General features: G+C 38.0%; 2 protein-coding genes across 5 annotated transcripts; one reads left to right on the top strand and one right to left on the bottom strand.

Moving 5' to 3' along the window:
• Positions 1-336: 336 nt before the first annotated feature.
• On the bottom strand, positions 337-8,711 carry ttl (tubulin tyrosine ligase). Of its 4 annotated transcripts, none has more exons than XR_013819594.1 (8): positions 8,028-8,711; positions 6,960-7,038; positions 6,488-6,720; positions 6,257-6,392; positions 5,879-6,148; positions 4,758-4,901; positions 3,399-3,860; positions 339-1,299 (listed from the first exon to the last, which is right to left on the bottom strand). XR_013819594.1 is itself a non-coding variant. In XM_079856006.1 (7 exons), the coding sequence occupies exons 1-7, from the start codon at positions 8,194-8,196 to the stop codon at positions 3,677-3,679; spliced, it is 1,215 nt and encodes a 404-aa protein (XP_079712132.1). In that variant the 5' UTR covers positions 8,197-8,711; the 3' UTR covers positions 337-3,676. The 4 variants fall into 4 exon arrangements, 1 of the variants encoding a protein (XP_079712132.1); XR_013819595.1 differs by having other exon boundaries at positions 571-1,912; positions 2,063-3,860; XR_013819596.1 differs by having other exon boundaries at positions 571-1,912; positions 2,251-3,860.
• Positions 8,712-9,969: 1,258 nt separating this feature from the next.
• On the top strand, positions 9,970-16,436 carry fignl1 (fidgetin-like 1). The gene is made up of 2 exons (XM_079855629.1): positions 9,970-10,108; positions 11,679-16,436. The coding sequence occupies exon 2, from the start codon at positions 11,696-11,698 to the stop codon at positions 13,694-13,696; it is 2,001 nt and encodes a 666-aa protein (XP_079711755.1). The 5' UTR covers positions 9,970-10,108; positions 11,679-11,695; the 3' UTR covers positions 13,697-16,436.
• The last annotated feature ends 1,229 nt before the right edge of the window (positions 16,437-17,665 follow it).

Here is a 17,665-nt window from a genome sequence, read left to right as displayed (position 1 = left end):
CTGTCAGTCTATGTATTACCTTCTTTATGGGGATTAGTGTGGCTGATATAGATATACATTGTAATAGATATACATTGATATTGATATACATATTTATAATCTTACAAGGCACATTTTTAGGTGTCTTAACTACTATGTACTTGCATAAAAAATGGTACAAGGTACAATGTACTTATTGTGTTTGCAAAACAATTACTTGCAGGTATTTTTTTAATGCAAGTACAATGTAAAAGCATGTACACAAGTGCTTTGTATCAAATTATTAATTAAAATGTTAGTACTTAGTAGTTAAAGACACTTAATATAAAGTGGGACCATCTTACCTGGAACACAACAGAGAAGAGAAAATAATTTTATTAAATATTGTACTATAAACATATCGCACGTGACAGACAGCTACAGGTACTTGGATGGGAAACTACTTTAGCGCTGTAGAGTATAATAGTCAGGAATAAATAGGCTTTATGAAAATATGAGGATAATAGATAAATATTGCATTAGTAAAGTTCCCAATATGTACTTCCTTTTAAAGACTAAATGCTAATGTAGAATATATAGGAAACATTTATTGCACATGATGGATGCTTTTATTTGAACAACTTAAATACTTTTCAGGCTTTTACTAATCCAACGTAGTAAAAGTTTTGTTATTTTCAATCGGTCTAAACAACAGTAACAAATACAGCAAACTAGACTAATAATAACATACATTGCATTGATCTTTCCTCAGGTACAGGAGGAAAACAATTACAACAGCATTCCCACATTTCACAACTTAAATCAAACCAGTAATGTTCATTCGACTGTCATTCTGAACAGCTGTGAAGATATTTCATCACACATGATCTTTGGCTAGATGATGTTTTCCCTCATTCAGGCTACATACAACTGCCTTCAGTTTTCTTAAAATAATAAAAAAAGACGGTACAGCAAAGTCTTTAAGTAAAAATTAGACACACTACAAATAAGACAAGCAATGCAAAGATGCATAATAAAACTTAGATAACTGCTCTTAGTAATAGGATTGATGACTACAGTGTTTAAAAAAATGGCTTTCCTTCAATACTTTTCCTTTTAAATTCAAAGAGATGCAATACTGTTTAAACTCCTTTTCAAGTCCTTCCTCTTCTGGCAAACAACATAAATACTGATATCAGAATATCACACATTCAAACCCTAAATTGCTGCTTGCTTCTTCATCAACTTGCCAGTGTCATCTACATCATGACAGAGTACAGATCAATCCCTCAGAGCCTGCTGTTAATGAACCACACCGATCACAGGAACACTCAGTCATATCTGCATGCACAGTGAGATGAAAGAGGTCATAAACCTGTGCAGATTAGGTTTAAGAAAATACATTAAATGACTATCGCTGCACACAACCCGATTGCCAAGCGGCCCGTATTGTGTGCTAAAAAAAATCCAAAGAAAACTCTGTGCTCTGCTACACATAAACCATTTCAGCAGTATACAGAAATATAAAACAAGAGTAGAAATTATGCATTCGTCTTAAAGGAATGGTTCAAACAAAAATGAACATTTCCTTATTATTTACTCACCCCAAGGCCATCCAAGATGTATATGACTTTCTTTCCTCAGCTGAAGAGAAATTAAGGTTTTGGAAGAAAACATTACAGGATTTTTCTTCATCTATGCAAGTGAACGGTGCTCAACGCAGACCATTTTTGACGTTCCAAAAATCATATTTAGGCAGCTTCAAAGGCCTCCACACAACCCCAGACGACGAATAATGGTCTTCTCAAGCAAAATGATGTCATTTTCAGAGAAAAATTAAAAATATATACTTTCGAACGCATGTGGAGGCCTAAATATGGATTTTGGACAGTCAAAAATGGTCTAAGCTGAGCACCATTCACTTGCATTAGATCAGGGTTCACCAATCTCGGTCCTGGAGGGCCGCTGTCCTGCAGAGTTTAGCTCCAACCAGCTCCAACACACCTGTTTGAAAGTTTCTAGTATGCCTAGTGAGACCTTGATTAGCTGGTTCTCTAGCTAAACTCTGCAGGACATCGGCCCTCCAGGACCGAGATTGGTGAACCCTGCATTAGATGGAGAAAAATCTTCCAAAGCTTTAATTTTTCTTCGGCTGAGCAAATCATATACATCATACAGGAAGTCATATATCCATATCTTTTATGTAAAAAGTAAAAACTCAACTATTTTTCTCTATGTATGTATAAAGAGCCTTGCTTTTAACATGCTTTGACATGCAACATCTCAGTCCACCGAAGGTTTACTCATTCAGAAAATGCAACTCTTGACAGAGTTTGGAATGAAAGAAATAACTATTGCGAATAACTATTATCATTTATCTACTGAGTCGTGAATGCTCATGACAAAACAAGCAGAAGGCAGTGCTTCCCAATTCCCAGATGTTCTTGATTGCCTGTCACGAAGTAATTATGAACCTAACATGTGTCTCTACAAACAATAACAGAATCAGTGGGAAGACTAAATCTGGTCTCACTAGACAGAACAGTAACATGACAATAAGTATGCAAACAGATTATCTTCTGCTACTTCTACCAAATCTTAACATCACAACCATGTACACTACACTGCAAATCATAAATATCTGAATCTGAAAAAGATTCTTTTGTGGTTTAAAAACCACTGAAGCGAACAGCACAAAACGCACACAAGAGTCTAATAGATAATACAGTTGATGGGACACATACAGATGTACAAAAGGCCATATTAGCTAGTGGAAGTGGGTGTTGAGAGAATGTGAATATGTAAGGCACTAAAGTCTCAAATCCATCCTCCATTACATCAAGGTGCCTGGGAAAGTCCTGAGGAGTCTCGTTGACGCAACAGATCTGGGGCATTGGCTGCTTCCGAAATCGCATACTCTCTTGAGTAGGTACTTATTTTGAATAAGTAATTACTTCACGGCCGCTAAAAAAATATGCTCTATATAGTATGAATGTGTTGTTGCTGTCATTTTCATGTGACCTACTAGCGTCGCTTCACTGCCATTCACAAATCCTCTCCCGTGGCCTCATGGGATAGTAAAGTGTCCATCGTATGCACACTTCAGAATCTCGCCGTAAAGTAGTAGGTCATCCGGGTACTTTTTGTCAACTCTTTTATGAGTACCGTGAATTCGGACATACTTCTTTTTTCACATGCTGTTTTTTGCCTACTATATAGTAGGGAAGTATGTGATTTCGGATGCAGCCATAGAGGAGCTGAACCCTTCTCTTTGGTTGCCACTCCTCCTTCAAAAGTGTTCGCAAAATCAAGTCTTTAAATGACGTACAAGTGTTAAACTCCTGGACAAAGTCTTGATTATAAGTGTACATGCTTGGCTTTAGAAACAAATCACTCTTTTCTGGGTAATGCTACACTGGCATGTGCAGGATTCTACTCACCTTCCAGTCTTTACTTTGGAAACTCATGCTTTCTTTATTTCTGTGGACTCTTCTGTGTTTGCTTTAGAAATGATGGATGGAAACGGGAAGAGTTACAGTTAGAGGTGACCCCATGTACCTTCTGTCCTCTTCAGACAGAGATCCTTCAGAAACCCTTGTATGTTCAACCCTAAGATCAGGTGTAGACCCTTACGCCTCTCAGATTGGTTGATGATGTTTTCAGGTAGGACTATAGGGACGGGGTTTGCATGGCAACAACAGCATCCTGCAACAGCAATTTATAGTTTGATGAATGGGCCGAACTGATGGGGCGCTCTGATCTTGGGTGAGGAGCAGGAGTTGGAGGAAAGAGATGGAGAAGTGGAGAACGGGGGCGAGGATGAGAGAGCATCTGCGTTTAGAGAGAACACTGTGGAGATGGCCACATCCACGATGCCTTGACATAGCTCAGCGTAGAGTTTCCTACAAGAGAGAGAAACTTTAATATCAACTTTAAACATTTCAACTTCATAACAACAAAATGTTTTAGCGAGTGCAACCATGGTCCATTTAATGGAGTGACTTATATAATGCAATTAACATCAAGCACGCAAAATATGCACAAAGTACACACATTTTGTTAAATGCTTGATTCTGATTGGTTGAGGAACTTTCTAAGGTGTGCAATTATTTTAGTTAACGCACAGCTAAAGTAGTTCCAGGCAGGTCTTGAACGCATTACAGTTCCATATCACTTCGCCAAATGATTTCATATATTTCAAAGGTCCTCCTTACAGCCTACAACAGTAAAATAACTACAAAGACATTGAGCAAGCAAATGAAAATAACAAACAACAGGATAAAAATGATAAACTATTTCCATGTTTTCCCCCATGAAATTACGCTTTATTAGCTATGGCCAGGTCTCTTTCTCTTGCTCTCGCTTTCATACGAACACACGAACAAACAGTACAGACACACAGACGGAAACAAATAAAAACGTTACTTGGGAAATAAAATAAAACTGAGTTACTTGCCATATGGGGAACTGCAACATTACATGGTTTAAAATGATTTGTTAGAACAACAGTCTGACCCTAAATGTTTAATAGATGGTAGATGTCATCATGTTGCAACTCACACTTCTTCTAACAACTTTTACCTCAGTGTAAAACTCACCATTATACATTTAGCTAGGATGCCTAAAGTTTTTTTTCTCCCAAAACTCCTTGTGGTGACATACATGCGATACTTTATGCATTAACACAACAAATGTGAAAATGAGGGACAAAATCATGATTGCTTTTCAAATATTTCGGACAGTTGGAAGATACTAAAACAAAACATTGTGGACATAACAAAAGAGAAGTGTGTACTCACTGTGCACAGGCAGGCGCCCCATTTATCTCAATTAGCCAGACTTTAAAGCTCTCGTCCAGCATGAAGTCAAAGCCAAAGAGCTGGAAGCTCTGGTAGGACAGATGCTTTGTGCTGATGGCTGGCTCGATGCATGTGAGACAGCTCCTATTGAGACAAGCCACAGGATTTCAGAGGAAAACTACAGTTAGTTAGACACATACACTAATGCACATATATTGGGGTGCAAACATCCGAGTTAAAATCTGTAATTTTTTGCATTAAAAAATCTTTTGAAAATATTGAAAGAGTTTTTAAAAATGCTGTTTAATCGATTAATCACATCTAACATAAAAGTTTGTAAATATATATACACACACGTATATACACAAACATTTATAATATATATTTAAAAACTTTAGATGCGATTAATCGATTTGACAGCATTACTTTAAAAAAATTTAAAACAAAGAAATAATACGTAAAATTTGAAAGAAATAATTAAGATTGTAGATCATTATCTTTTTCTATTAAAGATCAGCTTTTTTGACAAACTTGTGAATTCCATGTCAGCTTGAGTGCTGCAAAAATGCATCTAATTGTTTTTATTATTATTTCTCAAAACTTCACTTATTTAAGTTGTAATACAATTGCAACAGTGTTAACTAAAACTAAAATTATTAAAAATAACTTGTTAATTGAAATAAAGCTGAAATACAATATAAATTTACATTAAAAACTTCTTTAGCAAATAACTGAAAATAAGTTGAAGTACAAAAATTACTATAACTAAAACTGACACAAAAAAATAATAATAAAATGACGAAACAATTACTAAAACCTACAAAAATGTTTTTTAATTAAAACAGAAAATATACAAATAAAGCCAATTCAAAATAACAGTAAATACTATAGTAGTTTATAAATAATACTAAAATAACATGGGGATAAACATTTAAATGTGAAACATTTCAGAATATAAATATTTGTATTAGTAGAGTCAAACTTTTGGACCCCCACTGAACATCTCTGACAAGAATCAATTGATTATCTTTGAGAAATAAGTTATGCAACTCATTTGCAAGCACAGATAACATGCAATCATTATAGGTGAATTTGACTGAACATTTTCAGTATAGGAGCACCTGATAATATGCTTGATCTGAGGTAAAACAGATGTTTCCATGGCGAGATTGTGTGTGGTCAACAGGTACTGTCTGAACTCATCAAAGAACATCTCGTTGCCCTCCTCATAGCGGCCGTAGTTCTGCGAATGCTCTTTCTGGATGCAGTGATTCGTCAGGTGACTGGTCATGTCCTGCAGATCTGAGCTGTTATAGGGCTCAGAAGATGTCCTCAACACACCCTCACGGTACAAGTAGATATTGTACTGATGGTCTACAAGCACCCAACTCCTACATACGAGAAAATATCAATGGACTTTAAAAGTACTTTGGCTTAATTAGGATGGAACATAATCGCATTAAAACATTCAGCACAAAGGGTTAAATAGCTCATCTTACCTTATATCAAATTTGCGATGTCCTGGCTCCAGCAGCAGAGGTTTTTCCAGATACTTCTGAATGACATGCACTTGGCCTTGATTATCGATGAACTCAAGCAACTGGTTTGCATCATGAGATATCAATATACCTGCACCTGAACAACATTATCATACTATCAAATCATGTACTAAGATTGCATTCTGGCATCTCTCTTTCAACTTACCATTTTGGACCGATAGAAATTCGTACCTTTTGCACCTGCCGATGATTTGGCGATCCACACCGTTCCCTCTCCGCTTTCTTTTCTGGAGTTATATGAAGCTAAAAAGACCTCTCGCTCATCTGTCTTTGGGTTGCTCTTCATGTGGCTGATGCCATTGGTGGCCGGGGCCACTGGGGTGTTGAGGTTGGTTGGGTATATGATGTAAGACTCAGGGAACCAGTTACAGGAGTCCTTTAACTCTGGACTGGTCTTGATAATCCTAAACAACAGACATGCTTGCATAACTATAATTCACAACTGAAGATCTGCAGAGCTTATAAATCAATAGCATGATTAAAAAAGGAAAGTGTGCTTTGAAGACATTACTTAGGTAAGCATTAGCTTAACAGTATCACTCCTAACATCACTTCAAAGCTCTCATTAACATCAATTACTGTTGTACATTTGAATGGAGGAAGGAAACTTCATTCATCTGGTATGAATAAATAAACAGCCTACTTGACCAGTGATGCTTTGCGACAGAGTTTATCGGCTCCTCTGAAATAATTCACCAGCTGCATCAGTCCTGGTTCATGACCTGTAGAGGACACAGCAGGGTATCGGACACTGAAATGTTGAAATATTGAGCGGTGACGGCACTGTCCTGCAGCTAAAAATACTTTAATCAACATTTTTGTAGTTCACCACCAACAGTTATGTACACACTACCCCTAAATGTTTGGATTTTTTTGGTTTTTGAAAAAATGCTCACTATTTATTTGCTCAAAAATAGTAAAACCATTATGTTACTTAGCCTAACTGTTACAGTTACCGTTACCTGGTTTTTTTTTTAAATGTTTTAAAATGTGATTTATTCCCGTGATGACAAAGCTGAATTTTCAGCATCATTACTCCAGTCTTCAGTGTCACATGATCCTGCAGAAATCATTCTAATATGCTGATTTGGCGCTAAATTATTATTGGTGCTCAATTATTATAAATGTATCTTTTTATTATCAATGCTGAATTTTTTTTTTTTTTTTTTGCAGCTTAATATTTTTGTAGAAATAAATAGAAAGTTCAAAAGAACAACATTCATTTGAAACAGACATTTTATAAATGTCTTTACTGTTACTTTTGATCAAATGCATACTTGCAGAATAAAAATATTAATACTAATATTAGTAATGATCTTTTATATATGTACACTTACAAAAAGCATGCACTTATTCATTAATTTAGACATATTTATAAAATACTGATATTAAAACTTATGTTGAAAAAAGTTCATGTCAGTGTTATTACATGTTATTACTACACAGTTACAGTGATACAGATCCACTGGGATGCATTATAAAGCTGAATCTGTGTGGTTATTGCTGCTGGACACAGCAGTGCATTGTTTTATCATGCATTATCATAAATTTAACAGCTTGTGCTTTCCATAGTCTCCAAAAAGCTGAAAATGAGCACGGGTTAGATGAGATTAATTAACTTGCTGAAACTCTTGACTTAACTTAGAAATATGTAAACAGCATGGGATTATAAAACAATCATGTCAAATCCGCAGCTCTTGAAATCATTTACCCAGTCGTCCAAAAGGCAGCCGATTTCTCTCTCCCAGCATTAAATTAAACCGAGGATTGTCCTTCTTCAGTCGTTTCCATTTTCCAGTAGAGCTGAGGATCCTGGCGACCTCAGCATACACAGTACTGTTGTCATCTCTCAAAACAAACGTGTACATTGGTGAACTCATATTCCTGTCTTCTGCTGACGATCACACACTAGCTAGCCGACTAACGTTATCTGTCTCCCAACAAAGTAGACTGAAACCGGACATACATGACCTCCCTTCTGAGTTGTTTGGCACAAATAAAAACAATATCTGTATGAGAAATGGTCTAGCTATACTCCCGAACGAAAAGCAGGGTCGGGCATCTGTACCCGCAGTCGCGTGGCCGGCGCTAGGATATTGAATATTAGGGTGTGACTCTTGTAGGATTTGGCTTCTGAATTCTCGCAGCTAACAATCTACGCTAGCTTCATGATTGTCTATGAACAGAAAATATTAAAAAACAAAATCCAGCAATACGCTACAACTACAGAGTCCAAGAATAGCGGTCGACTATATATAGCTATGCATTTACTTCATCGCTTTCTGTGAACTCGTCTAGACTATAGACATCAGTTTAAATCCCCAGTTGAAGCCTTTTATCCCAGCACATTCATGATGTGACGTACCGCTGGGAGCGGAGTGAACGCACGCACGCCGCACAGATTTGTGGGTATTGTAGTTTTATGTTACATTTGGGACTAACATCACAGCTGAGCTGATTTTCAACTGCACGATTGGTATTGCGGCTGATAAAGTCAGTATATAGTCAGTGTTAGCAACAAATAATTAGCAACATACTACGTTTATCCTGTTTTGGCTTTCATTCAAACAATTTTCATGATTTTCAGATCAAAAATTATGGAAGGCCATTTCGACCACGTAAGAAAAAAAAAGTTTTTGTACATCATAATTATCACAAAAAAGTCACCTATGACATCAAAAGTCGAAATGATGAGTTACTAAGGCATAGTTATGAGCTTAAAAGTCGAAATAATTATATATTTTTTTATTCATTGTCATAATTCTGATTTTCTATTACATAATTTGTACTTTTTATCTCATAATTATGACTTTAATGTTAGAATTATGACTTACCAAAACGTGATTTTTTTTCCCTTTTATGGCAGAAATGGCCTTCCATAAAAAAAATACGAAAAATTGCTACCAGTTATGTTAAAATGTCAGTTACTACTACAGCACGAAAACACACACACACAAAAAAAACATGCTGCAATATAAGAATACATTATATAAAATACTGCCTGATAAAGGCTAGAACAAAATTTCAAATTCTCAAAGTGAATGCACACTTCAGGCACTGACTGATAGGCCTAAATGGATAAGTAAATGGATAAATGTTCAATTGCTTCTGCCATACTCGTCAGTTCATGTAAATAGGCCTACATATTTATCATTTCCTGTGGATCCTTTTCCTGGGAAGATCTGAAGTCAACATATGGCTACATCTTAATTTCATTTAAAAATATATTTGCCAATAAAAAAGGTATTGCACATGGTCAGCTGTGGTTAAACCCTCACTAAGGTATGATGACACAATCATGAAATTGTTCATTAAGATTTGGTTCTCTAAGGGTTTGTTTGTGCATCATTTTGTACAATATTTTGAATAAATATATTTAAATAAAGTCAACCAAGTGGAATGTTACAACGACCATGGCATGGGTTCAGTTGAAATGTCTAATTTTATTAAGTCTGTGTGAGCAAGAAACATATTTTTTTGTTCAGTGTAGGGCTCAACACTGTGTTCAATATAACGAATAAAATATAATACAAAGAAAAACGCGAACATTTAGTACATTTAGGCCCTTAAATAAACGCAATGCGTGTCTTTCTCCAGGCGATGGCGCGCGCGATCTTATTACCGAGCAGCCGGAAGTTGCTGGAGCGCGCGCCGCACATCGGCTCAGAAAAATATAGGAGGCGCGAGGCGTAGACAAAGTTATGGTTGTTGTTTTGTTCCGTATCGTTGTTTAGACTTTCAGGTGTTGCTAAACCTTACAGCATTCACACAAGAAAAACGTTTAACCCAGAGGTAGGTTACAACTTTCCTCACCCAAAATAAATGCACACGTGAGTGTTTGAAGCTGTATTTGTGATTTGTGTTCCAGCTTGTCAGCTCACGTTCTGTTTTTAGATAAAGCTACATTGTCCTCTCTATCTGAACGTCCTACACATATTCCATATATGTGTTGATACCCCTTAAGACATTATTCGTAAGATCGTTATTTACGATCATTATATGGATAATGTGGATTTCGACTATCACGTTTCTGTCACATACTGTAACATTGTTATTGGTATGCTTGAAGTGAAATAGTAAAAGTAAGTTACCATTCAGAAGTAAAATAATTTATAATTTATTAAAATAATAAGTCGTCAAAACAATGAAATAACACAAAAGTAGGCTATAGGGATTGTGTACAGATCAACAAAATCTAGCTTATATTTGAGCTCCGCTCACTCCATTCTCTTAACCAATTTCATGAGGTTTTATACACAAATGAAGTTGTTCACATGCTCTACTCTTGATTGATTGTTTCTTCATTATCTGGTCTAACTCATCCCCAAAAAAAATTTGTTTGGAAAGAATTACAACTTTTATACATGGGTATTTCATAGTTGTCTACAAAACTAATTTCAAACATTTAAAGCAGAAACTTTTTTTTATTGGACATTTTCTCAGATCATCAGAAACATTCAGTCAAGTATGTACAAATTTTTGACTAGTACTGCACTTCTTATGCGGTCTCTCTCTACAAATTGAATGCACGAAAACGAGAGGAACAAAAAAACTTACACTGGAATTAAATATGTAACTTTATCTTGGATTTAAGGCAATAAAAGAGGCGATATATGTTTTTTTTTTTTCATTCAAGACCGTTATATTCAATTCCTGTGCAATTTATTGGTTACTCTCGTAATTTATATTTTATAAATGATCGTCTCATTCACCAAGACAGTAGGCCTGAGAAATACAGCAAAAAAAAATCTCAATACTTTTCTGCATTTTGACAATATTTGATAGCAATATTTATGTATTTTGTCTGAAAGGGATTAAACGTATAATACTGTTTAAATTGATCAAGGCTTGTTTAATTTCCACACTGTTCATTTCTTAAATGAACACAGGGAAGAGTGCTATTTTTAATTATATGCACCAGTGCAATTATACCTAATCATACACATGGGCATTTACTATGTAGTTTTTTTAATACATAAAAACTGTGACAGGGCGTTTTGACTCGATTCACTGAAACACACAATTTGATTGGATCTCAGAAGTTAATTAATTAAAAGGAAGCAAACTGATTGTAACACTGTTTTTGTAAATGGAGTTTAAATTAGAGACACTATTAAAATGCTTTTGTCTTAAATCTCTCATACTGGAAAGTCAAGCTTTAGGAAACCTAACCTAAACCTTGAATCCTAAAAGTGGATTCAAGTTATATTGAAATTCACAATGTTGCTTAACTTTTTATATTGCCTGCAAAATCATTATTTCCCCTGCATTATCATCATCACCCTTCAATAGCCCTATTGTTGTGTGGTACTTCTCTACTTTTATACATTATTAATTGATCCTGTGCCCACTTCTTACGCAGACTGGAGCAGGCCAGGCATGAGCAGAGCACACCTGGACGAGTGGCAGAGGAGGTCCTTTGACATTTCGTCTGGCTCTTGTACACCTGAACAGACGGCGGATGCTTATCGGGCACACATCCTGTCCATTCAGTATGCATGGGCGAGTGCTGAGCTCTCTCCGGCCGGAGCTGCCAGCCTGCTCAGGACCTACTCAGAGCGGTACGCCTCAACCCTGGACTCAGACGACCCACGCACCGGGCTAAACAACTATGCAGAGAGTGCCCTGCACTTGGCCCGCAATCAAAAGAACTATAGCGACAAATGGGAGTCATCCCTAACGTCCGAGAATGTGTTCAATCTGCCGTGCGTGCAAAGGATGATGCAGGCTGGGTCAAAAGAAGGCGCTCTCTCAGTAGATCCGGCAGATGTTAACATTACTGTTGGTGGTGAGGTCGGTGGGGGTGGGGAGAAAGGCAGTGCTCTCTCTGGTCCTCTTGGATTTAGACGAGAGCCTCTGGCTCACTGGCCCTCTGCGCCTCCACCCAGAGCTGAGATGGGAAGGGGGATCATTAACCCACTTAGCGGTGCTGCGGAGTGTGCCAGAGGACTTGAAGGAGCCCTTCCGCGTTTGACCCTGGCACAAAATGCTCCAAAAGCTCCAATGGGATCGCCTATGTTTGGCCATAACTATTTCAGTTCCACAGGCAATGCTAGTGTGTCTCAATCTAGTGTGGGTTGCACAAGTGGGTCCAATATGCATAATCAGCCGGTGTTCTTTTCTTCCACAAACCCATCCAAGAGGAAGAACTTCTACAGCTCAGGAAGTGAAAGCAACAGAAGTTCATTCCCATCACAAGGCGAGCAGGAACCACGAGGGAGGGGACGGAGAGGAGAAGAGGGTGTCAGCGCTAATTTTAGATCAGCACGAGAGCAGTTTATCGTTGACCAGCAAAAAAAACATTCCCATCAGGGCCAGCGAGGCTCTGGGGCCAACGTTGCTTCAATCTCCAAGAAATGCCTTGGGGCACAACGGCCTCGTGGGGCATCCTCCAAATTCGTCTCTCCCATGCCAAGGCAAGAAGAAGAGACTTACTCGAAGGACAACAAACCACAAGACACGGAACCTGTTGATGAGCGTTTAAAGAACTTTGAGCCCAAGATCATTGAGCTTATCATGAGTGAGATCATGGACCACGGCCCCCCGGTAACTTGGGATGATATTGCCGGCTTGGAGTTTGCTAAAGCCACAATCAAAGAGATTGTAGTGTGGCCAATGTTGAGGCCTGATATCTTCACCGGTCTTAGAGGTCCACCTAAAGGCATCCTTCTCTTTGGTCCTCCAGGCACCGGTAAAACACTCATCGGGAAGTGTATAGCGTGCCAATCCGGAGCCACTTTCTTCAGCATCAGCGCCTCGTCGCTCACTTCAAAGTGGGTCGGGGAGGGCGAGAAGATGGTACGGGTGCTCTTTGCAATCGCTCGGTGCCACCAACCTGCAGTCATTTTCATCGATGAGATTGATTCCCTTCTTTCTCAGCGCACAGACGGAGAGCACGACTCATCCCGTCGAATTAAAACGGAGTTTCTTGTCCAGTTGGATGGAGCTGCCACCTCAGCAGAAGATCGTATCCTTGTGGTTGGTGCCACCAACCGGCCTCAAGAGATTGACGAAGCAGCCCGTCGTCGCCTGGCTAAGCGACTCTACATCCCTCTCCCAGAGGCTGAGGCTCGACGGCAGATAGTGGCCAACCTCATGTCCCGTGAGAAAAGTCAGCTAATAGCAGATGAGATGGAGAAAGTGGTGCAGGGAACAGAGGGGTATTCGGGGGCGGATATGACGCAGCTATGTCGCGAAGCAGCCCTTGGCCCCATCCGAAGCATTTGCCTTAGTGACATTGCTACCATCACGGCAGAACAGGTTCGGCCAATACTCTACAGCGACTTCCAGGAGGCTCTCAAAACAGTGCGGCCCAGTGTCTCTTCTAAAGATCTGGAGCTATATGAAGATTGGAACAAGACTTTTGGCTGTGGTCGCTGAGCGCATGTGTTGTGATTATACTAACTGAGTTTTATGTTAGTATGACTATGGTGTTGGGTTCATTTCTTGAAATAAATGGTTGATTTGTCTTGGGTCTTTTTCATCTTTTTCATGAACATGCTCTTTTCAGAGAGCTGTTATTGTGACTGCAGAAATGTCAGTTTTGTTGCAGTTTCAGAATGGGTATGACTCAAAACAGCACTCATGATTAAATAAAACTGAACTTTTTACTGTATTCATTGCCTCAGAATTAGCATACCGCAGTTGTGTCTTCCTGAAAATAGTTTCATCATTTAGTGGAGCTGTTTTCCCTGTAATATAGAGGAAATGTGCCAAGTTTGCACTAAAAAGGAACATGGGGTCTTGAATGCGTTTCCCTCTGAATGCATGCACTTATCCAAAGGGGAACTGTCAGCTAGTACAATGTTCAGCCAGCACCTTCCTTCAATGTGTACAGAATGAATTCAACGGCTCTCCATGTTTACCTGCTCTCGCTTCTGTAGAGACAGAGTGTTAGACACCTTAGGGCCAACTCTCCCATTGTGTTCTGTCTTGGTGAATGGATTTGGAGGGGAAGTTGGGCAACACTGCAGGCATTCTGGTCTCATGATAAGAAGTACCCACAGATCAACTCTTGCAGTGCTCTTCCTGTTGCTAAGCCAGTGCGGTCTCGGACCACATCTGGTAAACCAGAGGAATGGCTTTGTGCCTTGGAAGGGGTTTTAGAGGTGGACTCTTCATCCTCCTCCTGGAGGAAAGTTTGTTGGGTTTGTTTTTTTCCCCCCTAGTTAAACATCATGTCTGTAGAGGACTGTGTTCATCTGATCTGTTTTCAGTTGATCTATCTGTCTGTCTGTCTGTCTGTCAATATTTCATAAATCAGTTCCAGCCCGGACACCAGCCATGCGCCTCACAAAAATTGATGCATTATAGAAAATAAGCAGATAACAACTGTGGCTTGATGCGTTTACTGTTGATGGATGGAGAGGAGCATTGTGGAGCTCTAATTGAGTGGCCACAGATGGCATGAGGAATAAAAGTTGCTGGTGCATTGGTGAGGAAACTCACCCAGGCCAAATTACAAAGCAATGAATGAATGGTTTGGGTCAGGTTACAAAATATAAATCATTTTTTTGCAAAGCTCAGAAGGATGCAGCTTTGAATTAATTTGTTTTTGGATTTTTAGTTGTACTTTTTGAATTCTGTCACTTTATTTGATTGAGACTAGCTTCCCTGAAATGTTCTTTTTGTTTGGTGTTTTTATGCCTCTGCATTAGCATTACTTTCTCATTGGCTGTGAAACAAGGTCTGTGTTACGTGAAACCTGATGACTGCAGTCTGGAAAAATTGAATATAGATGGCTGATTGATTTGGTTGCGTCTTGCAACTGCAAAACCATTCTCACAGGAAGTCAGGCTGAACTGTTAATACACCTCAGAAGACGAGTGGGATTTAACAGTCTAATTCAATTCTAAACTCTTACTCTTGGCTTGTCTTCATCTGCATCCGATTATAGATTGTGCTCACATGAAATGAATCAGTCATGTAATTTTCATGAAACAATCTTAGAAAAACTGGAAGCCCATGAAAAAAGGGTGTCATTTATTTTTCATCTTTTTGTCAAGCGGGTTAATGAATATTTTAGGGTTGTGTGTTTGGCCGGAGTGTTGAAACTTTGTAAAATTAGCCAGCAGTGCAAGTAGCGAGTCCATCCCTGAGGAGCGGTGGAAGGCTGTCAGAACCACAGGGGTAGCCCACAGCTGGACTATAGGAGGACAGGCACACCGAATTCCTCCACAACCTTTCTCAGCACAGTATCTACTACACATTAACGTTTGTATTGTTTTTATTTTTTTCTAGTTTGTCTTAAGCTGACTACATAGTTTATTAATACAATCAGTTTTAATACTTCATAGTGGTGGAATGTATTTAGTGCGATGTCAGAGTTTTTATCACAGGAACTTTTGAGAAAATGGGATTTCTTTTTATTAACTTTTTAAAAGGTGACTTTATTAACCCTCTGGTGCTGTTTGGTCATTTGTGATTTTTTATTTTTTTATTTCATCATAATGGTACGAAACTTGGTAAAGGTTTTTGCTGCTTGTTGTGTAAACACTCAAAAAAATCATGGACATGATTTGAAAAGGTTAAATGGTCCTGAGAAAAATAGTCACACTTGTTTTGTTTGCTTAAATTTTTTTACCGCATTGGAAATAAATGGGAGACGCATTTCATCTATTGGAAACGTTTGGAACTGCGCACAAACAAATTCTTACTGAAAGCTGATTTTTTTGAGATATCAACTTCAAATTTGGAACACAGCTTGTTTAGATTCATGGCTTTGATTTTCTCACAGTTTTAGAGGAAAACGTGTTTTGGAAAATATAGCTACATTTCATATAAAAATTGAAAATTGTATTTTTGTGCTTTTGTCATAGCAATAAATGTAAAAGTTTATTACATTTTTCAAGTTCACTTTTTTTAAATACTTTTTTTCACTTCAGCAATTATCTGCCAAGTGTCATCTTTGAAAACAGACCTAACTTAGGTCGGTGCTCCAAAGCATTAAAGATTTATGACTGTTTAAGTTGGAAATTTCATTTTCAGGTTCCATTTTCATTCCATGCTCAAAAAGTGAATAAATGGATTATTTTTACTGCATAAACATAATTTGGTACCATAAAATCCCCTACAAATTTTGAATAAAAAATATTATCGAACTAAAATATGCCTATAGTACAATAATTAAAAAACAAAAAATATTTGGTCATTTTTGACTGACACGCGAACATTAACAGGGTTCATTTATTATATCATACCATAAAAATAGCCTTTGGTGCTGACATGACATTGAAGTGGTGGTTCATTCAGTGGTGGTGAAATGCATTTTACTTATTGCATACTCAAACTTCACAAAACAGATAACTTTTCTGTTAATCGGCCTGACTGATATTGGTCTCTCATTTGGCGGACAACTTTAATGTTTCTCTGAATGGGTGGGGTCTATTTGTGCTGTACTATCTTGAGTTGAAGCGGAAAAGAGAAGTGAGATTTGGGATAGAGGCTGTTGGGGATGGGGTGGTGTGTGTGTGTGAGGGGGGAGCTGGCCAGATTATCCCTCTCATGCAAATGTACTCTCTCCACGGTTAGGTCCCAGTGAAGCGTGGGGGGCTCTGTGTTGGCCACAGCTGCTTCTCGTTTCTACCCAATCACACAGCAGCCATCTGGACACGCATGTCGTTACGAAGAGCTGGTGAGTTCTTGGGTCGGGGTCACTCATGCTCTCTTGACAGATCTGCTCTTATTTGGTTTACTCCATCTCCCTTTGGCCATTGTGCACTCTTACAAATTATAGCCTGAGTACAAATAGTTCAGAAAGATCATTTCAATTGTTAACACCTGAGAAATAGTGATTCCTTTTCTAATTCCAGAGTTCTGAAAATGCCATACACATTAAATGATCTATTATACTTAATGTATAGGAAGAGGAAAAGAATCCCAGTTTAGAAAAGACCCGTTAGCCTACATTTTGTTCTCAGAATATATTATTTGTTAGTATTCAATATAAGTATTCGGTTTTATTCTCAAATTCTAGTGTAAATTTCTTCCAAGCAATTTATCTGAAAGGTGACAGACATCTTTGGCTTGATGTTCATTCAGCTTAATTATTTAGATAAAAAGTGATTATCTAGAAGTGTGATGCTTGGATGCCACATCATCTTCTGTACTAATTATTTGAACATTTTTATGAAGTATAAACATAATTAATTTTTTTGTTACATACTCAATCTGCATTAGCAAATTAATTATAACGATAAAGGGACAGTTCATCCAAAAAGGAAAATTCTGTCATCATTTACTCACCCTCAAGTTGTCCCAAACCTGCATGAATTCATTTCTTCTGCTGAACACAAAAGAAGATATTTTGAAGAATGTCGGTAACCAAACAGTTGATGGACCCCATTGACT

Source organism: Squalius cephalus (assembly GCF_949319135.1).
Source record: "Squalius cephalus genome assembly, chromosome: 21".
NCBI lineage: Eukaryota > Metazoa > Chordata > Actinopteri > Cypriniformes > Leuciscidae > Squalius > Squalius cephalus.
This window is presented reverse-complemented; position numbering and strand designations above follow the sequence as displayed.